Source organism: Gorilla gorilla, chromosome 2 (genome assembly GCF_029281585.2).
Source record: "Gorilla gorilla gorilla isolate KB3781 chromosome 2, NHGRI_mGorGor1-v2.1_pri, whole genome shotgun sequence".
Taxonomy (NCBI): Eukaryota; Metazoa; Chordata; class Mammalia; order Primates; family Hominidae; genus Gorilla; species Gorilla gorilla.
In genome coordinates, this window is record NC_086017.1 from 202387880 (window position 1) to 202410668 (window position 22789).

General features: G+C 35.2%; 1 protein-coding gene across 9 annotated transcripts in view; it reads right to left on the reverse strand.

The window, feature by feature from the left end:
* UTS2B (urotensin 2B) overlaps positions 1-22789 on the reverse strand; it is a 117130-nt gene that overhangs the window by 49391 nt on the left and 44950 nt on the right. For 6 of the 9 annotated variants that reach the window (XM_063704465.1, XM_063704463.1, XM_063704467.1 and 3 more), the window contains 4 exons: positions 12773-12999; positions 8729-8827; positions 7468-7505; positions 5912-6005 (listed from right to left, as the gene is read on the reverse strand). In XM_063704465.1, the coding sequence (XP_063560535.1) occupies positions 5912-6005; positions 7468-7505; positions 8729-8827; positions 12773-12875 (334 nt within the window). In that variant the 5' untranslated portion in view covers positions 12876-12999. Of the gene's footprint in view, positions 1-4036; positions 4215-5911; positions 6006-7467; positions 7506-8728; positions 8828-12738; positions 13000-22789 lie in introns of those variants that run through there. The other 3 variants (XM_055382155.1, XR_010133028.1, XR_010133029.1) reach the window with 3 other exon arrangements.

Consider the following 22789-nt stretch of genomic DNA (forward strand, 5'->3'; position numbering starts at 1 on the left):
CCGCATATAAACAGAGTTTTATGATATCAATCAGAGCCTATTTTTCATTTCTTCAAGAGCCACAGTTTCCCTTAGAAGCCACATTCAAACCCTGCGAAAGCAGAAGTCTATTTTCAGACATTGAAGTGAGGCGCTTCACCCACTAATCTCACCTTCTTCTTTTTTTTCAGGTTTTTTTTTTTTTTTTTTTTTTTTTTAAAGATGAGGCTTCTCACTATATTCCCCAGCCTGGACCACAGTGGCTATTCATAGGCATGATCATAGAGCGCTACAGCTTCAAGTGATTCTCTGACCTCAGCCTCCTGAGTAGCTGGGACTACAGGTGCATGCCACCATGCCTGGCCAATCTTCTTTTTATAGTATGCTTTGCAAAGTTATCACTGACCTCTCTGTCCTTTCAGATGTCTTTGAATATGATTCTGGCAGAATATAAACTTACACTTAGCCAAGACTTATACCACATGAACAGCTCAATTAAATATACAATGGAATATAGTTTGGAGAACTTTTTGGATGTGGTCAAAGGGAACTGTCATGAGTCATATTGGTGGTAGAGCCAATTCCCCAATGTTTATAGTGTGCACCATTCATCATTTACATAAAGTAAAACCCCAACCAGCTTTCTGGTGTCACTTAATGGCTGTCTTGTTAACTCTTGTATTCTCTGTTTTTAGCATGATGCTAGGAGTTGGACAGCTATATTTGTAGCAGATGTCTATCAACAATATATTAAAAGATTGAAGAAAGGTACAATATTTCACAGTAAGGGTAAGTTTTTACTGTCTTAAGCTGGATTTCTGGGTCTATTTCATCCTCATATATTGTTATTCACAGTGGTCTCTAGTTACGGCAACAGCACTGCACTTCATGTATAACGTGGATTATGTTCAGTTTTGTCACCCAAGCTGGAGTGCAGTGGCACAACCACAGCTCACTGCAACCTCGAACTCCTGGGTTCAAGGGACCCTCCAGTCTCAATCTCATGAGTACCTGGGACTACTAGCATGGGTCACCACACCAGGCTAATTTTTTAAATTTGTTGTAGAGACACAGCCTCCCTATATTTGCCAGGCTGGTCTCAAACGATTGGGCACAAGTGATTCTCCTGCCTTGGCCTCCCAAAGTAGTGGGATTGTAGGTGTGAGCCACTGGTACCTGACCTACAAACATGTTGCAATATCTACTTTCTTAAAAATAAACAAAAAAGGTTTTTTTTTTATGCTTTCAAATCATTCTAGCTGATATACCAATTTTTTTTCTATTCCTTAGCACAAAATTCTTTAAGAGAATTTTCTATTGTCAGTGGTTCCAGTTCTATAGTCATGTTTTCTTTAACAAAAAGTTCACCAAACAATCCTTGGCAAGGCCATTAACGACCTTTCCTCTGCTGAATTCAACTGGAAGTTCTCAGTCCTCATTTTACTGGATCTATCATAGTGAAATCAGCCCCATAGACCCATAGAGAGTTGTTTTTGGATAATCAGAAATTGACCCTTCTGCTGTTAAAGTTTAAAGCTTGTATTTGTTTTAGGTGAGTTTCTTCCTCAGGAAATGACCTTTAGGCCTCTAAAAAAAAAGTATCAAAGGGCCAGGTGCGGTGGCTCATGCCTGTAATCCCAGCACTTTGGGAGGACGAGGCGGGCAGACACGAGGTCAGGAGATCGAGACCATTCTGACCAACGTTGTGAAATCCTGTCTCTACTAAAAATACAAAAATTAACTGAGGGTGGTGGCCACATGCCTGTAGTCCCAGCTACTTGGGTGGCTGAGGCAGAAGAATCGCTTGAACACGGGAGGCAGAGGTTGCAGTGAGCAGAGATCACACCACTGCACTCCAGCCTGGTGACAGAGTGAGACTCTCTCAAAAAAAAAAAAAAAAGTATCAAAGAACTGAAACTCACCAGATCACCACATCCACACAATGAGATATTGGACCCCTCATTCATTATGATTGCTTCCTTGCCTTTCTCACACGTAGTTACATTTCTTCCCTGCTATATAAACCCTAGTTTTAGTGAGTTAGAGAGATGGATTTGAGACTGAGCTTCCATCTCCTCAGCTGCAGCACCCAATTAAAGCCTTCTTCCTTGGCAATACTTGTCTCAGTGATCAGCTTTCTGTGCAGTGAGCTGTAGGACCTAGACTGAACCCCTGGTGTTTTGGTAACAATAGCTTTGGATAGACTTAAACTCCTTTTTCCCGGAAACAGTTTTTTTACTTGACTTGTGGGTGTTGCTTTCTTGCCTCCTTCTTTGTACCTACTCCTACTCAGCCTCTTTTGTTGACTCTGCCTCATCTGCTCAGTTTCTTCCCTTGGAATGATCTGGGTCTCAGTTTTTAGGTATCTTTTCCTTATATTTGGAGTCACTCCCTAGATGCTCTCATCACAATGACAAACAATATTTATAATGCTGATAACTGCCAAATGTATATCTCTAATCTGGGCTGATTGGATATATAAAATTCATATTCACTAACTTCAAATTCATACATCTAATCTTCTACTCAATTTACTCCTGGAAGATTATATATGGCATAACAAACCCAAAATATGTGGTAGGAATACAACTCTTCAGCTATTCCTAAGACTTCTCTGCATTTCCTAGGGATCCCACATCCCCATTAAGTTAAATTGGGATCATGTGCATAGCTCTGGCAGTTAAAAGCATATTTACCTGCTTCATCTCTTTCCTATCCTACTATAGGTACATTGGAGACCACGTGTTCCACATAGTGTATGCATGAAGTGAAGGAAAAATGGTCAACATATGTAAGACCTCATGTAAACTCGGTCAAAATTATAGAAAGTTGCATCACTGAGATTTAAAGGCTATTCTATCAGCTTGCTAAGCATATCCCAATATACAGTTTGACAACGTGAAGTGAGGGTGCTGCTGTAACACATACCTAAAATCCGACACAGTATCAGCAACTCATTCATGGCAGACAAGGAAACTGATATCATAGGTTTGAAAAATTAAGAGTTATTTTATTAAATGGCAAAATAAGTGCTAAAACTGGCATCTGCAACAGCTTGGGATTCAGATCATGTGCCTAGAGCTCCTAGAGGAAAGGCTGGAAAAGAGTAAATTGGCAAGCAGTATATTTAGTTTGCTGTTGATTGCGATTATCCTTTCCCTGTTCCTCTGCTAATTGTTGGATATGTATGGGGTGAATAACTCGTCTTTTCAGTTAATAGGTCTGTGAATGAAGAGTAGATTGGCTGGGCATGGTGGCTCATGCCTGTAATCCCAGCACTTTGGGAGGCAGAAGCGGGTGGATCACCTGAGGTCAGGAGCTCGAGAACAGCCTGGCCAATATGGTGAAACCTGTCTCTACTGAAAATACAAAAAATTAGCTGGGCGTGGTGGTGCGTGCCTGTTATCCTAGCTACTTGGGAGGCTGAGGCAGGAGAATAGCTTGAACCTGAAAGCTATTCGGCGAAGGTTGCAGTGAGCCGAGGTGGCGTGCCATTGCACTCCAGCCTAGGCAACAAAAGCAAAACTCCGTCTAAAAAAAAAAAAAAAAAAAAGGGCAGGGCACAGTGCCTCATGTCTGTAATCCCAGCACTTTGAGAGGCCAAGGCAGGTGGATCACCTGAGGTCAGGAGTTTGAAACCAGCCTGGCCAACATGATGAAACCCCCACCTCTACTAAAGATACAAAAAAATTAGCTGGGCTTGGTGGCGCCCACCTGTAGTCCCATCTACTTGGGAGGCTGAGGCAGGTGAATAGCTGGAACCTGGGAGGCAGAGGTTGCAGTGAGCCGAGATCGCACCACTGCACTCCAGCCTGGGCTATAGAGCGAGACTCCGTCTCAAAAAAAAGGAGTGGCCACATTATATCTGATGAAGACTAGTAAATATATCCAGGAAAGCCTGTTATTTGTGCTGCATGCAGTCACTAGAAGAGATTTGGGGTTGTCTCTAACGAGAATGAGTGACTATAGTCTATGTTTTTAAGAAGAGATAAAGAATAGACTATGACAGAGGCAGTGCTCACCAAGTACTATAGGTACTTCCTTACATTTACCAACCTGCCTTGCCATATGTTGGTAGTAGTCCCAGTGACTAATCCCGGCCAATGGACTTCAGTAGAAATGATGTGTGTCCCTTCTGAACTGAGGCAATTGAAAGCTGCGATGTATCCTTTATCCTCTTCTGTTTTGGCAATGTTGGAGGCAGTTAAGCTGTATCAACGTCCTGGATGATAGGGCTACAGAATAGAGTGGTGCTGTGCTGTGCCGCAAGCACTGGAACTCGATTCCCAACTTTATTACACCACGCCTCTGAGATTTAGATTACACCTGTTAACACCTAATAGCCTAAGCTATACTGATTCAGGAAAGGTCCAACAAATCTCTGTTTCAACCTTTCTCTTGTACTTTCTTCTCCTCCAGTTATCCTTGGCTCAATAAACAGAAACTGTCCTTTGTTCCTAGTTGCTCAAAACAAAATCCTTGGAGTAATTTTTGACACCTGCCTATTTTTTACACTTCATGTGTAATTCTCCAGCACATTTTGTTGACTTTTATTTGAAATATATCCAGAATCAGACCAGCCTAACCAACATGGTGAAACCCATCTCCACTAAAGATACAAAAATTAGCCGGGAGTGATGGTGCATGCCTGTAATCCCAGCTACTTGGGAAGCTGAGGCAGGAGAATTGCTTCAACCCCAGAGACAGAGGTTGCAGTGAGCCGAGATTGTGCCATTGCACTCCAGCCTGGGCAGTGAAACTCCGTCTCAAAGAAAAAAAAAAAAAAAGCCACTTAATTCCCTCCCTCCTACCCTCCACACTTCATCTTCTGCCACTTCATCCTTCACCCTTACTGGCTAAGTCACTTAGCAGTTGGGTTATTTTCAGCATGAAATTTAACCCTTCTGAGATGCAGTTTTCTCGTCTATAAAAAAAGTCATATTAATAGCTATTGTATGGGATTCATGTAGAAAATAATTGTAGTAATAATGATCAAAATAATTTTTTAAGTTAAGCTTACATAGTACTTACTACATACTAGGAATTATTTTAAATTAAATTAACTCATGTACTCCTCCCAACAATCCCATGAAGATTATTATCATTATCCGCACTTTTAGGCAAAGAAAATGAGGCAGAGAAAATTAGATAACTCTCCAAGGTTGCGTAGGTAGTCAAAGTTAAAATTTGAACCCAGGCAGTCTAGCTCTAGAGTCTGAATGCTTAATGACTACATTTTGAGACATTAAAATATAAAATGTCTGGTATATGTTTAGGGCTTAACACTGGTTCATCTTCTTCCCTCAATAATATTGTTAAAATATGATTTTACAGAAGTTAAAGACAAATCTGGTATAGGGGACAAGTAAAAATAAATATGACTTAGGAAATCTCTCATCACTACATGAACAAAGAAACAGGAATACTTTTTTTCAAAAATAAAAACAAAGTCAGTAAGAAACAATAATTTCCTAGGAAAAATTATCCAAAAGCATAATCCAAAAAAGTAATCTTTCTAAAATTAAATGCTATGAATCGAACCTTGGAACAAGTGTTATAGCAACGAAGTTTCCCCTTATGTCAGAATAGATTCTATGAAATTTTAAATTGACTTAAAATGGATTATTTCTATTTGTGGTCTTTGCTGCTTCAGTGTTTAAGCCAAAATAGCAAGAGTAAGCCAGAGTTTATACAATAAGGACCTATTTTATTTAAACCTGAGAAGTGAGAACTTGCCCCGTTGTAAACACCAGAAAGCTGAAATACATTTATATGGTAACACTTTTATTGGAATATATTTTTTTAATATGAGCCTTTATATTGATCACCACCGTAAGATTAAGAAATGCCAACTGAATCTTCTTCCTCTCAGAAATAACTGCAAAAATAATCTTTTGGAAGTCAATCTTAAAACCTTGAAATGAAAGCTTACCTCGTTTGCTAAGATGAGAAGAGAATAGACCATCTACAGCATAGGACGTCTCAGAATCCTTCTCCTCCACTAGCTGTTCTTTTAGCTTTTCCAGCTGATAAAATTGTAAAATGATAATTAATTGGTCTTCTATACAACCCTGCTGTTGACCGGGCACGGTGGCTTATGCCTGTAATCCCAGCACTTTGGGAGGCCGAGGCAGGCAGGTCACGAGGTCAGGCGATCAAGACCATCCTGGCTAACACAGTGAAACTCCGCCTCTACTAAAACTACAAAAAATTAGCTGGGCATGGTAGCAGGCACCTGTAGTCCCAGCTACTCGGGAGGCTAAGGCAGAAGAATGGCGTGAACCCAGGAGATGGAGGTTGCAGTGAGCCAAGATTGCACCACTGTACTTCTGCCAGGGCAACAGAGCAAGATTCCATCTCAAAAAAACAAAAAAACAAAAAACAAAAAAAAAGCCATGCTGTTCTCTGTTGAAGAGGAAAGATAAAAAGAAAGAAAAAAAAAGAGAGAAAATGGATGAAAGAAAGGAAGAGAGAAAAAAGGGGAAATAGAAACAAAGGAAGAAAAAAACAAAAAAGAGAGAAGAAAAACAGGGAGCATGCATTTAGGGGCTGACTAGGAAAGGTACATGACTCAACAAAAGATCAGAAAGAAACAGGTTTTGGGCAAAGGAAGTCACCTCTGGGTGTTAATGAGGAACATGTAAATACAGCCTGTGTACTTGGACTTCATTTTGTGTCACCTGTAATGAGCAGGTCTTTTCAAGGAGCTACAAATTATTATGTCAATACTTGGATTTCCTGAATTTTTTGTCTTTTCTAGCTGGAAGGAAAAAGTATTTTGAGGCCCTAAGGTTTCCATCCAGAATTCAACTTATTTTAATTTTTAATTTTAATAAGGTTACTAATTGCCTTAGGCCCTGAAGAGCTAACTACAAAAGTAGGGTTCAGCCTGGACCACTCTTTATCTCCATGTTGGTGCTACTCAGAAGAGAATGATGAGAATAGTTATCTCTCCCAAAGGGCCAGTTTGCAGAATAATGGAATTGCACGGAGAAAAGGGTGTTACTAGGGGTCCCCGTCAACAAGGCAGCACTTCAGGCTCTTCACACCAGCTGCTTCAAGCCAAACAGCTTGACTTTTACATGTTTCATTTGCTGGGAAAACATAACATTTGGGGGAAAAAAGATTCCCACTGTTTAAAAACAATAACATCCATCTATTTACAGCCTCCCATTCTACAGATGAGGAGATTTCAGTCTAGAGGATTTGTTTGCCCCAGGTTTCACAGTTTGGTAATTGCAAAGCTAAAATTAGAATCCAGATTTCTAGACATTATAAAGAATGATCACTTCAGCCATAGTTTTGTTTTGTTTTGTGTTAGTATAACTTGATTTTTCTTTTTCTACAAAACAGCTTCACCCTTTGTTTAGCAGGAATAAAAGTTTTACATTGTAGTATTAATAATTTATTTTAAAAAATATTGTGTCAAGAAGAAATTTCCTTATAATTGTTATTAAAACTGCTCATTTAAGTATTTCACATTCTCACCTGGTTAAGTTCTTCCAGTTTGTTAGGTAAGGCTAGGTCTGCAAGACACATTTGTCACATGAAAAAACATACATTGCAAGTGATATTTAATTTGCTTCAGTACACACATTTAAGATCTTACGTAGAAAGCATAGGTCTTTTTCATATGATTTGACATCACCCATCCATTCCTAATATAAAACCTCCGGTATATTTCTCAATGCCCATAGTATTGAAATGCAATCAGTTATGTCATCCGAAATATGTAATTTTCAACAATTAGCACAAAGTTTTTCTAACGTAGACCATAGTTCTAGCATGAGCTATTATTTAGAAATAAACCATTTTTGCTGGCATGTGGAAATTCTCATAAAACAACATTAAGTGGGGTTGTGGGGGGCGGGGAAGCAAGCCATGTATTCTATGTATAATTCAATCAAGAAGAAAATTCTCCAAAATACTAAGGCTAACTTGCTCCAGGTTTTAAAATTTGGGTATAAATTTTTTGTTTTTATAAATTTCACTTATTTTTCAATAAGAATACATTACTTTCAGTTTAAAAACCCTGAATTTTAAAAGTATTTATTAAGTTATTCTTTTAACCAGCATTTTGTTCTATGAATACAGACATGTTTAGATTACTTCAGATGTTGTATGAGAGAGTAGCACAGTATCATATTGTCACATTTTCTCTTAAGCTAGACTTGTTAAATTTCTGACAAAATCTCAGTCACTTCTTGGAGGACAATCTCATGGATATTTGTAAGTCAGATTCTCCTGTTCTTCAAATAAAAATAATTTCAATTGGTGTAGCCTAAATTTTTCATTCATCATCTGTACTCCAACTGTTTCCTAAAATTGAAAGAATTTGATTAAAATAATGCTAAAGTAACTAGAACAAAGCTGCAGTTAATTTGTGAAATTTCTAGAAGAAACCTATAATACTTTTGAAACATTTAATAAAATAAAATATTAGTGGTACTAGTGGAGAATTGCATAGATGAGAAGAAAATATGAATAAAGGTAACCTTTTTTTTTTTACTATATGTTTACCAGTCCCATTAGGACCCTCAAATTAACCAAAATAGGCTTTTAATATTTGTTAATAACTCCATGGATTTAACATAAATATAAAACAAAAAAATCACTTAAATCTTTAGTGTAGCATATAAAAGAGTAATTATTTCATTTAATATAAATTAACATTTAGAAAAAGCAAGTCTCAAGACAAAATAAATTGTTATTTTTTAATAAATAGAGCTTGACTTTATCCTTAACTCACCAGTGTTGAAAGGTCTTTGGAAATCAAAATTTTTATTCAGTAGAGCCAGCAATAGTTCCTCACGATTTGTATATTTTTTATCTGGAAATATTTCATTTCCTGTAATGATCAAAAACCACCATTTTCAATTTGAGTCACCGAAAATATTTCTAATTAAATTGGTCTTACAGGCTACTATCAATTTGTATATTTGACAACAAAAGAAATGTAGAGAGAGTGTATAGTCCGAAGGGATGGGTCATTTAAAAAATTATTGAATATATATTGAATGAATATGGACAGTCAAAGACAGACAGACACAGAAAGAGAGAGAATATATGCATGTACCTGGAGGTTGCACCCTAAAGTTTTACCTGTGATTACTTCTGAGTAGAAGAATTGGAGGTGAATTTTACTTTCTTCTTTTTAATCTGTGTTTCTGGAATTTTCTACTATTTTATTTAAAATAAGTATAAACTAAAAGTAGTTTTCAAAATAAAAATATAACATTCTATTTTGTGATTTTATCTGATATACACATTTATATATATAAGCCAGTTTGTGTTCTGGGAATTTCCTTCAAAGCATCCAAGGAAGATTGTGGCAAAGCTAGGATGGTGTCTACCTCTTCCGTATTAACATCTTTTAATCTTTGTCAATTTACCTCACAGCCATTCATTCCTCAGGTCCCTAAATGTCTCAGTACTGTAATTATCTTCATTCTGGAGTAGAAATTGAGACAAGAGACTTCTAGCAAGCTATAAAACATGAAGATTCAAAAAAAATCCATTGACAATTCAATTGAAATAATAATTAGTATATTACAATGAAATTTAGTGAGATGGTCTGAAAAATCAAACCTTTATCACATAATTTCTGTAAGATCATCTTTTCTTCTCCCTGCCTCTCTGTATTAACTGTTAGAGTGTGAGTAAAAGCAATATTAATGAGATTTAAGTTTAGGAGTGAGTACTGTGGTTTCAGCTAGAGAAATGGCTTATAAGTTGACTGGACTATTTCTTAAAATTACCTGTCTTTCCTGTCTCTACAAAATGTTAGTTGATAAATTCAAACACTTAAATGGCTAATTAAAAGAAGAAAATGAGTAATTTGGGGCAGGTGACAGGATCACAGTTTTCTACATTAACCAAAGATATTTAATTGTTGCTCAATTCTTCAATTTTCTTTGCTTCATAAACATAAAAATTATTGGTAAAATTTTGAGTATTTAAAATACCAACAGAATATCAAATTTTGCTCAGCACCAATTATACAAAGACTCTCAGAGATAGTTTAGTTTAAAAGAAATACATTATTATGAAATAATGTAATTTTTATTTTAATCATTCATTAAAAATGTTAAATTGTAATCTTTAAAATGTTTTCATTGAAAAAAAGAAGGGATATTTCAGAGCCAGATAATAATTACTTGTTTCAGAAAGACAACTATGGTTAAGAGAAACAGATCCATTACCTTCAATTTAGAAAATGTATATGACTAAGAGTAATGTAACTAGAAGAGTATGGATCTAAAGCTTTTTTCCCCTTAATTCACAATCCATTCCTCTGCATAGTTAAGTGAAACATTTTTCAAAAAACAAAACTGATAGATTTGCCTTTATTAGTTTTGCTTCCGATAATTATACCTCCATAACTCTTTGTCCTCAGAAATTTCTTATCACTATCTCTTAAGAAAAAAACCTCTTTTATGGGAGTCTCTGAAGAAAAACTTTTCTCAAGGAATTTTAAAAAGTTGATTTCTAAAGTAAGATATTGGTTAAAAAAAAGCAGTAGAAAATGAGTCTTTTGTTTCTTGTTTTCATACTTAGTTTTAAAACAGATATAGCTTTAAAAGAAAAAAACATATTTTTAATGTTTCTATCTTTGAACAGAGTTAATATTAATAAAGGAAATATTTGAATATAAAATATCTGAGTGTAGACACACATTTGACACAAAAGATGGCAAAGCTGCTCCAATACGAGAGAGCGTTCTTGCAGATATTACACAGAAAATGTTGATTCATTGCTACTCGAGATACTGAATCTTAAGAAATTTAGTTGTCTCTTTGCTTTCCATCTACACGGGAAGGTTTTTTACTGCACAGAGACAAGAAATGTTACCAGAAAGAAATCTGGAAACTCCCAAAACGATTAAATTCACAAAAATAAATTTCCCATAATCTTCTTGGTCATGATACTCTTTCTTCCTCCTTTGTGTTAGGCAGTTTGCCCAATTTCAGGCTCATTCCCTCAGGCACACTTTTATATGGTCCCTACCAGATGTAAGCGGGGAGGATTGTGCCATTTGTCTTGGAGGGTTCTAACACACAGAAAAAAGCTGATAACCCCAACTTTGTAGTCTGTGTCAGCAGATAAATGCTTATTTTAAAATTATATTGGAAGACTAAAAGAAGTCAAATAGTGGATATAAAAAATGTATACATGGAGAAGAACTCCCTCTAATCTTGGACTATTTAGTTAGAAAATAACCTTACTAATAATTTAATCTTCCTTATTTACATATAATAAAACTGAGATCAAAGAGGTCTCTGAGAGAAATAGCACCACTGTGCTGTCAGTGACATATGCATATCACTGTGTGGCATTCTGAGGTCAGAGGTGTTATTTAACTGTAATCTAGCAAATGATTTAGAGGCAGATTTTTCTCTGTTTCATATACACATGAAATTAGAAGTTACAGTTACCTAATCCTAATTTTGCAAAGTCTTCAGCAAATAATCACATTTTTCCTCTCATATTCACATTATGTTAGAAACATTGGAAATCTCAATATTTCATAGAAAGAGCAACGTAGACCTACCAAATGCAATGATTGTGGCTGACCAAAGATAAAATGTGAGTGTCATGGATAAAATCCAGAATCTTTGATTCCCAGGCTTGTATTTAGGTCTCTGAGACTACTTGTTTTTCAATGGGAAAAATCATCACAAATAAATAATAAGGGATTATGCAATTTTATTTCCTCTGCCAACAGAACTACTCTACTTTTTATTGATTGAGGTAACAAGGTCTGGTAAAATGGAATTAGAATCAGAAATTGGAAACTTGATCCCTTTTCTCAATCTAATGCCATGTAAACAAAATTTATTACATTCTGTCTTGGTTCCCCTTAAGTATGCTGAGAGGAAAAGGTTATCTTCCTCTTCCTGACAAGGAAGTCAGAGGAGAGAAACAGCAAGAATTTCAGGCTGGAAAAGGTATTAGAGAACATTACTTTCACTATTTTGGAAACATAAAGAAATGTATTAAAGTTTCAATGAGGCTAAGTTGTTTGCCTGATAAATCATCACTAAATCTCGCTCTAAGGATTCTCAGTTTAAGAGCTACTTTTTCTATAGAAGCACCACAAATTTTAAATAAAAATTATGTAAATTATAATATTATAAGAGCAGAAACTTATTTTCACTAATTTTATCATGGTGTATATTTTCTAGCTGTCATAGATGGAATTATTTCATTTAACGTAAGTATCCTAAGCAGGCTGGAAATGTGATAAACAATGTGTAATGTAGGTGGGTTAGCATTGCCCTACTGAAACTGCTATGATTTCCCCCAATGCTTTACTTTCCTCAAATCTCTGCAAATACAAGTTTCTATCTTGATGTATTTTTCATTGTTGTACTCTACTTTCATAAAGAACTTACTAATAGTCTTGTAAGATGAAAATCTCCTTTTCCTTTCCCCAAGATAGAGTTTTGAAATATGAAGGATGCATTACTATTTATACATTCCCAATCTTTGGTCATGGACTACAAATGAGAAACAAGTGCCCCAATATTTAAAAAAAAATAAACTATAGTTGAAGTGAATTTAGTGCAATATTGGGTAAAATTAATTTGGGTAAAATTAATCTACTTGAAAAGAACAGCATTGAAGACGACATTTAATTCTGACCAGCAACTACTTAAGGGAGATTTGGCTATTAACTAATATTTATTCCTTAAAACATTATTTCAACAATGGCAGAAAAATCAAATTTGTTCAAATAGAAATAGAAGAATTACTTACCCACCTGTAGGACTTTTAATTGATATGGACGTACCTTGGGTAAGATACGGTCGTCCATGCACAGATTGTAAAAAAATCAACACGGATAACAAAGTTAGGAGTCCAAAGCAAACAGTGCTTGAGAGGATCTTGTTCATGTTAAAAAAAATCTTCTGGACTAGCAAAGAAACAGACTTTCCAGGTCAAGATGGACATTTCTATAGCTTTGGAATTCAGTAGAGCTTAGTTGCAAAAGGCAAGTGTGCCTCAGTTACGAATGATCTAGATGAAGGAAAAAGAAAGAAAGAAAAGAAATCCATAAAATGCAATGCAATCAAGTAGTTAACATGATTCACTACTTGGAGAAGTGACAGATTTGTTACGGAGTCAATGGCAGGAAGAACCCAATCAATACATCTCATACCCGCCCACTTCACTAAAAGCAAGCATTCCTATGCATGCCCACACATTTAAATAGATGCACAAGCATGAAGCAACATCTTGAAATAAAAAACTGTTGGATTTTCATAATTTATGGTTTAATTTCCAGATTCCAGGATTAATTAACCTCAAATCTTATTAATACTAAAGCTGAGAGCATAGAGGGCAGGTGAAAATGGGAACAATGTCTTTCATTTGACTGCTTTTGAGCTAGGTGGTAGTCTTCCTGATAGTGATGTTATTTGTAGCTATCACTTTGTTCTTAACCAACGAATAAACTAGAGAAAAGCTCAAATTTGAAATGAATCATAATGGGATCACATTACTGTCTCACTATATTAGAAAAGGATGGCTTCATTTCGTTTCAAGCAGCTCTTTTAAAAATTAAGGCTGAATTTAATTAATTCAAAGCTGGCAAATGTCCCATCAGTTACTCTCTTTAATACTTGCTTTAATTGTGCTGGTTTTCTTTTTAAGTCGAAGTCTTTCAGTATCTCTCCAATTTCAATTTTATGGTTCCAGGCATGCTATAGTATAATGACCTCTGGTCTTGGCATTTACTTGTCCCAAAAGACTTTGGATGTATCCACTCTAAAACTGACTCTGTTCCAGTGCATACACTGCAGCACATGATGGTATTAACTAAGGAGAATGACTAATCTTTTTACTAACCCGTTGCTTTAATAAAGTTCCTGAATAAAATCTAAATTAGTTTGATATTTAGGCTTGTTTTTCCTTTACAGTTTCACTTTTCACTATATATTTTTGTGTACCAGCCACATTAGACTACTAATTCATGAATATATCCTGCACTTTCTGCACTTCAGAGAGTTGCTGACATGGTTGCCTAGAATCCTTTATTCTACAACCTGCCATTTTACCTACTGATTCCTGAAGCTACTGATCAAATGCCACCAGAACTGTTTAGCCTTTTGGATCTTTTTTCTACTTTGAGTCATAACTTTTTTTTTCTCCTTTGGACTGCCACAACATTTTGTTTGTATATCTACTATAGTTCAAAATTCATTTCTCCTTTCATTAGTTATGTATTTGCGTGTCTGCCTCCACTATCAAATTGTAAATACTTTGAGAGCACTTACAGTCATAGTCATTTCTGTCCCTATGTGCAAGTACCATAGTGGTTTGCGGGAAAAATGAGTGAAAACATGTTTGATGTGTGACTAAATAATAACCAAAATTTCTAGTAATTGAAAGGCAAAAATATAACCCCCTTAAACTTTACATCCAGTTACAAAGCTATATGAGCTGAAAGAATAATTGCAACTCTTTGTGTCTTACTTTAAGAATTCAACCATGAACAATGATGAACTTAGATCCAAAAAGCTTATTCTTCCATAGCATTTCAAAACCTCTGTCATTCAAATATACCTTGATGATATCTGTCCTTATTTATTTAATAAGTTAAATTAGCTTTCTAAGTTCTATTTTTAAAACATTATATCAAGATGGAAAATATGAAATTAATGTCATGTGATGTAGAGAGAATATATAAATATGATGAAAGATTGTATAATTACAAATCATATACTTAAAAATGAGATATAAAATAATAAAGCTAATCAATAATTCAAAATAAAAACCTGAAAATAGGTTTCCAATGAAATTGGAAATTTAGATATGCACTGTATTAAAGACATATGCAGCTTTTATTGCCTTAATTTTAAAAATTAAGTATAAATAATATTATTCTATTTTTTAAAAAGTGTTGATGTAAACTGCAAGAGGAACTCCAATTCTCACGGGTAAGAAGTTTTCCTGAAAGTGGCAAAATAATTTAACTGTCTTTTGATAAGGTTGAATACTGATTATTCTTTTCTTTTCTTTTCCTTTTTTTAAGATGGAGTCTCTCTCTGTCGCCCAGGCTGGAGTACAGTGGCGTAATCCTGGTTCACCGCAACCTCCACCTCCCAGGTTCAATCGATTCCCCTGCCTCAGCCTCTTGAGTAGCTGGGATTACAGGCTAGCACCACCATGTCTGGCTAATTTTTGTGTTTTTAGTAGAGACAGGGTTTCACCATGTTGGTCACGCTGGTCTCGAACTCCTGACCTTAGGATCCACTCACTTCAGCCTCCCAACGTGCTGGGATTACAGGTGTGAGCCACTGCACCTGGCCCCAAAATGAATAATCAGGGCCAGGCACAGTGACTCACGCCTGTAATCCCACCTCTCTGGGAGGCTGAGGTGGGCGGGTCACGAGGCCAGGAGTTCATATTTATAATTTTGTTTCACATCTTTTTTCCACAAAGTTTTAAGAAATATGATATAATTACCAAAATATTTTTCTGCCATATTTTAGGTAATATTGGCAAAGTGATGAAAAATAAGTCCCTAGCTGTCCTTCCAAAATGAAGGAGATGTAAAGACTTTCCCAGACAAGCAAAAGCTGAAGGAATTCATCACCACCACACCAGTCTTACAAGAAATGCTAAAGGGAGCTCTTCGTGCTGAAAGAACTGAGTGCTAATTAGTAACTTGAAAGCATGAAGGTATAAAACTCACTGGTAGAAGTAAGTACACAGTCAACTTCAGATGCTCTAATATTGTAATGGTGGTATGTAAGTCACTAATATCTTTAGTACAAAAGTTAAAAGACAACACTGTTAAAAATAGTGCTTTAGATTTATAAGCTACAATAATTTGCTAAGGAATACACAATATAAAATTATGTAAATTGTGACATCAAAAACATAAAATAGGAGGTTAAGTAAAAGTGTAGAGTTATTTTACGTGATCAATGTTAAGTTGCTATCAGCTTAGGATAGTATGTTATAATAAGATACTTTATTTTAGCTTCATGGTAAGCACAAAGCAAAAACCTATGGTAGATACCAAAAAACAGAAAAATATGGAATCAAAGCATACCACTAGAGATAAGTTTTAATCACAAAGGAAGACAGCAAGAGAAGAAGAAGCAAAGAAAGGATATACAAAACAACCAAAAAAAATTAACAAAATGGCACTAGTAATTTTTTACCTATAATTACCTTGAGTATACATGCATTAAATTCTCCAATCAAAAGACATAGATGAATAAAAACAATACCCAACTATATGCTGTCTACAAGAGACTCATTTCACTTTTAAAAATATACATAAGTTGAAAGTGCGCCCGGCTTGGTGGCTTACGCCTGTAATCTCAGCACTTTGGGAGGCCGAGGTGGGTGGATCACAAGGACAGGAGATCAAGACCATCCTGGCCAACATGGTGAAACCCTGTCTCTACCAAAAAACAAAAATTAGCTGGGTGTGGTGGTGTGTGCCTACAGTCCCAGCTACTCGGGAAGCTGAGGCAGGGGAATCAATTGAACCCAGGAGTGGAGGTTGCAGTGAGCCGAGATCATCACGCCACTGCACTCCAGCCTGATGACAGAGTGAGACTCCATCTAAAAAAGAAAAAAGAAAAAAGAAAGTGAAACGATGGAAAAAGATATTCCATGCAAATGAATAACAAAATAAATGGGATAGTTAAGCTTATATCAGATAAAATAGACTTCAAGACAAAAACTGTAAAATAAGACAAAGAAGGTCACTATGTAATGATAAAGGGGTCAGTTCATCAAAATGATATAATAATTTTAAATACGTCTGTACCAAATATTAGAGCAGCTAATTATGTAAAGCAAATATTAATAAATCTGAAGACAGAGATCAGCTATAATACAATAATAGTAGGTGATTTCAATACCCCATTTTCAACAATGAACAGATCGTACAGACAGAAAATCAATAGGGAAGCATGAGACTTAAATGAAACTTTAAACCACATGAATCTAACAAACATATATAGGACATTTCATCCAACACCAGAATACACATTCTTCTCAGGTGCATACCAAATATTCTCCAGGATACGTCATGTATTAGACCACAATTAACAAATTTAAGAAGAATGAAGTCATATCTTATATCTTCTCCAACTGCAATGGTATGACACTAGAAATCAATAATAAGGAATTTCAGAAAATTCAAAAATACATGGAAATTAAAAAAATGTTTTCTAAACAGCTAATAGACCAAAGTAGAAATTAAAAGGGAAATATAAGAATATCTGGAGACAAATGAAAATGGACACATGATGTACCAAAATGTATGGGATACAGCAAAAGTAGTTAAAAGGGGAAAGTCTGTACCAATAAATGCCTATATTAAAAAAAAGAAAAGATACCAAATAAACACCTATTACATCTCAAGAAACTGGGAAAACAAATGTAGACTAAGCCCAAAGTTAGTGAGGGGAAGGAAATAATAAAGATCAGAGCAGAAATAAATGAAATAGAGACTAGAAGAACAATAGAAAAGAGCAAAGTAAATAGGACTTGTTTTTTGAAAAGATAAGAAAAATCCACAAAACGTTAGCTTGACTAAGATAAAAAGTGAGAAGACAAATAAAATCAGGAAGAATGTAATAGAAAAAAATAATTGATACCACAGAAATACAATTGATCATGAGACCACTACAAGCAACTGTATGTCAACAAATTGAATAACTTCAAAAAAATGGATAAATTCCTAAATTCAAACAACCTACCAAGATTGAATCATGAGGAAACAGAAAATCTGCATAGACCAGTAGTGAGTAAAGAGATTGGATTGGTAATAAAAAGTCTCCCATCAAAGAAAAGCCCAGAAAAAATCTGATAGCTTCATTGCTGAATTCAACCAAACATTTAAATAACTAATACTAATAATTGTCACACTCTTCCAAAAAATTTAAGAAGAAATAATACTTCCAAACTTATGAGGCCAGGATTACTCTGATACCAAAGCCAGATAAAGACATTACAAGAAAAGAAAGCTACAAGCCAATATCCCTAACAAACATTGACACAAAAATCCTCAGCAAAATACTAACAAACCAAGATCAACAACACGTTAAAATGATCACTCACTATGATCAAGTGTGATTTATCCTAGGGATACAAGGATGTTTTACATACACAAATGAATAAATGTGATCCACCGAATTAATCGAAGAACAAAACTATACAATAATTTCAACAGATGCAGAAAAAACATGATAAAATGTATATGATAAAAACTTTCATGATAAAAACTCTCAACATATTAAGTATGGAATGAATGTACCACGGCACAATAAAGCCCATATATGAAAAACCCATAGCTAACATTATATTCAAAGGTAAAAAGTTGAAACCTTTCCTTCTAGGATCAGAAACAAAATAAGTATGCCCACTCTCACCATTACTACGCAACATTGTACTCGAAGTCCTAGCCAAAACAATCAGAAAAAAAGAAAGAAAGAAAAGGTATCCAGAACAATTAGAAAAAAAGAAAGGAAAGGCATCCATATAGGAAAGGAAGAAGTTAAATTGTCCCTGTTGCAGATGGCTTAATCATGTATATAGAAAACCCTAAAGATTCCATCCAGTAATTTAGAAATACTATGTGAGTTCATTAAAGTTGCAGAATACAAAATCTACGTTCAAAAATCACTGGCCTCTGTATATACTGACAATGACCTACCCAAAAATGAAATCAAGAATGTCATTTGCAATGGATATCCCCTCAAAAAATTATTAGGAATACATTTATCAAATCAGGTAAAAGACCTGTATACTGACAACAACAAAACATTGATGAAAGACACAAACAAATGGAAAGATAGCCTGCTTTCATGAATTAGAATAACTAATATTGTTAAAATGTACATACTACCAAAAGTGATGTATATAGCTTTACCGCAATCTATTTTAAAATTCCAATAACATTTTGTACAGAAATAGAAATAAAAGCAATCCTAAAATTTGTATGGAACTACAGAAGATCCCAAATAGCCAAAGCAATTTTGAGCAGAAAAATGCTGGAGACATCACATATACTACATTACAATATACTACAATACTATCATTATCTAAAGAGCATGCCACTGGCATAAAAACAGATAAATAGACAAATGGAATAGTATAGAAATCCCAGAAGTAAATCCCACTGAAGATCAATTGATTTTCAACAAAGATGCCAAGAACACACCACAGGGAAAGGAGAATCTTTTCAATAAGTGGTGTCAAAAAAAAAATGAATATTCACATTCGAAAGAATAGAAGTAGACCCTTATTCCACACTATATGCAAAAACCAACTCAAAGTAGATTAAAGACTTAAGGCCTGATACTGTAAATCTACTGTAAAAAAAACTACTTTTTTCTATTTCTGTACAAAATGTTATGGGAATTTTTAAGAGAGATTGCATTGAAGCTGTATATCACTATTTACTGCTTTATCCCACACTATATGCAAAAATCAACTCAAAGTAGATTAAAGACTTAAGACTGGATTCTATAAAACTCCTGTAAAAAAACACAGCTGAAAAGCTTCGTGACATTGATTTGAGCAATGATTTTTTGAGATACGATTCCAAAGCACCAGCAACAAAACAAAAACAGACAAATGAGATTACATCAAACTAAACAGTTTTTGCACAGAAGTTAGTATCCAAAATATCTAAGAAACTCAAACAAATCAATATCAAGAAAACAGCTCAGCTTTAAAATAAGCAAAAGACCTTATGGAGAGTCCTCAAAAAATTAAAAATAGAACTACCAGATGATCCAGCATTCCCACTACTGTTTATGTATCTAAAAGAAATCAGCCAGGCGCAGTGGCTCACGCCTGTAATCCCAGCACTTTGGGAGACCGAGGTGGGTGGATCATGAAGTCAGGAGATCGAGACCTTCCTGGCTAACATGGTAAAACCCCATCTCTACTAAAAATATAAAAAATTAGCCAGGAGTGGTGGCAGGCGCCTGTAGGCCCAGGTACTCGGGAGGCTGAGGCAGGAGAATGGCGTAAACCTGGGAGACAGAGCTTGCAGTGAGTGGAGATTGCGCCACTGCACTCCAGCCTGGGCAACAGACCAAGACTCCATCTCAATAAATAAATAAATAAAAAACAAATGAAATTAATATGTTCAGTGCTCTAACATATTCTTCGCGGCATTATTCCCAATGGCCGTGATATTGAATCAAGCTATGTCTATGATGGGATGAAAACGTAAAGAAAATGTGGTATATATGCACAATTCAAATGTCTTCAGTCATTTAAAAGAAGAAAATCCTCTCATTTGTGATAAAATAGATAAACTTGAAGGATATTATGTTCAATAAAATAAGACAGACACAGAAGGACAAATATTTTTATTTGTCATAATTTCACTTTTATGTGGAATCTAAGAAAATGTGAACTATTAGAAGCAGAGAGGAGAATGGTAGTTACCAGGAGCTTGGGTTGTGGGGAAGGGAGAATGTGAAAGAGATGTTTAAGACACAAAATATCAGTTAGACAGCAGAAGTTAAGTTTCAGAAATCTGTACAGCCTAGTGACTATCATTAATAACAATGTATTTTATTGTTGAAAATCACTAAAGAAGTAAATTTTAAGTGTTCTCACCACACAAAAACGTTGTATATGAGGGAATCATATGCTAATTTCTTCAATTTAGTCATAACATAATGTATACATATTTTAATACATCATGTTGTACACAATAGATGTATAGAATTTTGTCAAATTTTTAATGAATTGATTTTTAAAAAGAGAAATAGACAAAGAAGTCCCTGTTTCATGACCATTTCCATCCACTTTGGGGAAAAGTCTGCAAAGATCTTTAATTAAATCTTTTATCTCTCTCTCCTTAATAAAATACTAAATTCTTGTCATGAGTGCATAACCAAATCATTCAAATAAAAGCAGATGTTTACTATCGATTGTATTGGATGGATAAATGAAGTTAGAATATTTGAGGAGTTCTTGTTATACACATTTATAGTATATAGCAATATTATTGTTGCCATTTATTGAGCAATCATCACATGCCAGGCCCTGTACTAAGCACCTCACAAATGGTACCTCATTTAATTTCCATAGCAATCCCTCAACAATTGCACAACTATAATTTTTCACCTTTTACAGTAAAAGAAGACAGTTTTGGAACCAAAAGTGAAACCCAGATCTACCCAACGCAGAGCTACATGCTTAACCCACATGATCTCTTTGCCCACATATCACAATTGGGAAAACACAGAGATAGAAAATGATTGCTCCAATAACAGAGACCCCCATTTTAAAGAAAACTTAGAAACATTTTAACTTTGTACTTTCAATAGCAATACTTTAATAACTTAGTCTATATATCAATTACAGGATATAAATGGCATTTCCATTTTGTCAATCAAGGCTTCGTCAAGTTATAATTTACAGGGAACAGATAGCTTTAAGATTCACTTGCATCTGACAATTTCTCATGATGAGTGACAAGAAAAGCACAGATAAGTGTTTGTATGGTGACTCAAACTGATTTGAATAATTACTTTCAGACTCCAGTAAGCTCTTGGCCTTATTACTTTTTTTGTAGTAAGAAAATTGAACAATTTTATTTTTACTTCTCTCTATTAATTCTTGGTAGAATTCCTTACAGTAGTTAAATGAAAAAAATAGCGGAAGGAAGGAAGCAAAAGTAGAGTTTCTGACATCCTGACAAGACGGTGCTTGGAGTTCTTTTTTTCATTTGAAAGAGTTAACAATGGCCTGAATTTGTTGAAATAAAGTAGAAACATCTGTTCAAATACTTGGCCCTTTTTAAAAATTGAGTATTTTTATTAAGTTGTAAGAGTTCATTGTATTCTGGATTCTAGTTCCTTATCAGATACATAATTTGAAAACATTTTTTCACAATCTGAGGGTAGTTTCACTTTCTTGATCATGTCTTTTGAAGAACAAAGGGTTTTATTTGAAAAAAGTCCAATGTATCTATTTTTTCTTGTGTTTCTTGTTTTTGAGTACTATAAGAAACTATTACCTACTTGAAAGTCACAAAGATTTATGCCTATATTATTATCTAAGAGTTCTATAGTGAAACTCTAAAATTTAGGTCTTTGATTCACTTTTTTTTTTTGAGACACAGTCTCACTCTGTCACCCAGGCTGGAGTGCAGTGGCGCCATCTCGGCTCACTGCAAGCTCCACCTCCTGGGTTCATGTCATTCTCCTGCCTCAGCCTCCTGAGTAGCTGGGACTACAGGCGCCCACCACCACACCCGGCCAATTTTTTGTATTTTTAGTAGAGACGAGGTTTCACCATGTTCACCAAGATGGCCTCCATCTCCTGACCTCGTGATCCACCCACCTCAGCCTCTCAAAATGCTGGTATTACAGGCGTGAGCCACCGTGCCCGGCCTGATCTACTTTAAGTAAAGTTTTATATATGGTGTGAGGTTGGGTTTCACCTTTATTTATTTATTTATTTTCGCATGTGGATATCTAGTTGTCTCACCACATGTGTTTAGAAGATAATTCTTTCCCCCATGAATGGTCTTGGTAGCTTGTCGTACATGTATGGTTTTATTTCTGAACTATAAATTTTATTCCATTGACCAATTTGTCCATTCTTATAGAAGTAAAATATTGTTTATTAATGTAGCTTTGTAGTAAACCTTGCAATTGGAAAGTGTGAGACTTCTAATGGTCTTTCGTGAAACGCTGTTTTGATTTCTCTGTATCCCTTGCATTTCCATATACATTGTAGGATCAGCCTATCAATCTCTGGAAAAAAAAAAAAAAAAAGGAGGTTGCAGGAGGGAAGCTAAGATTTTGGT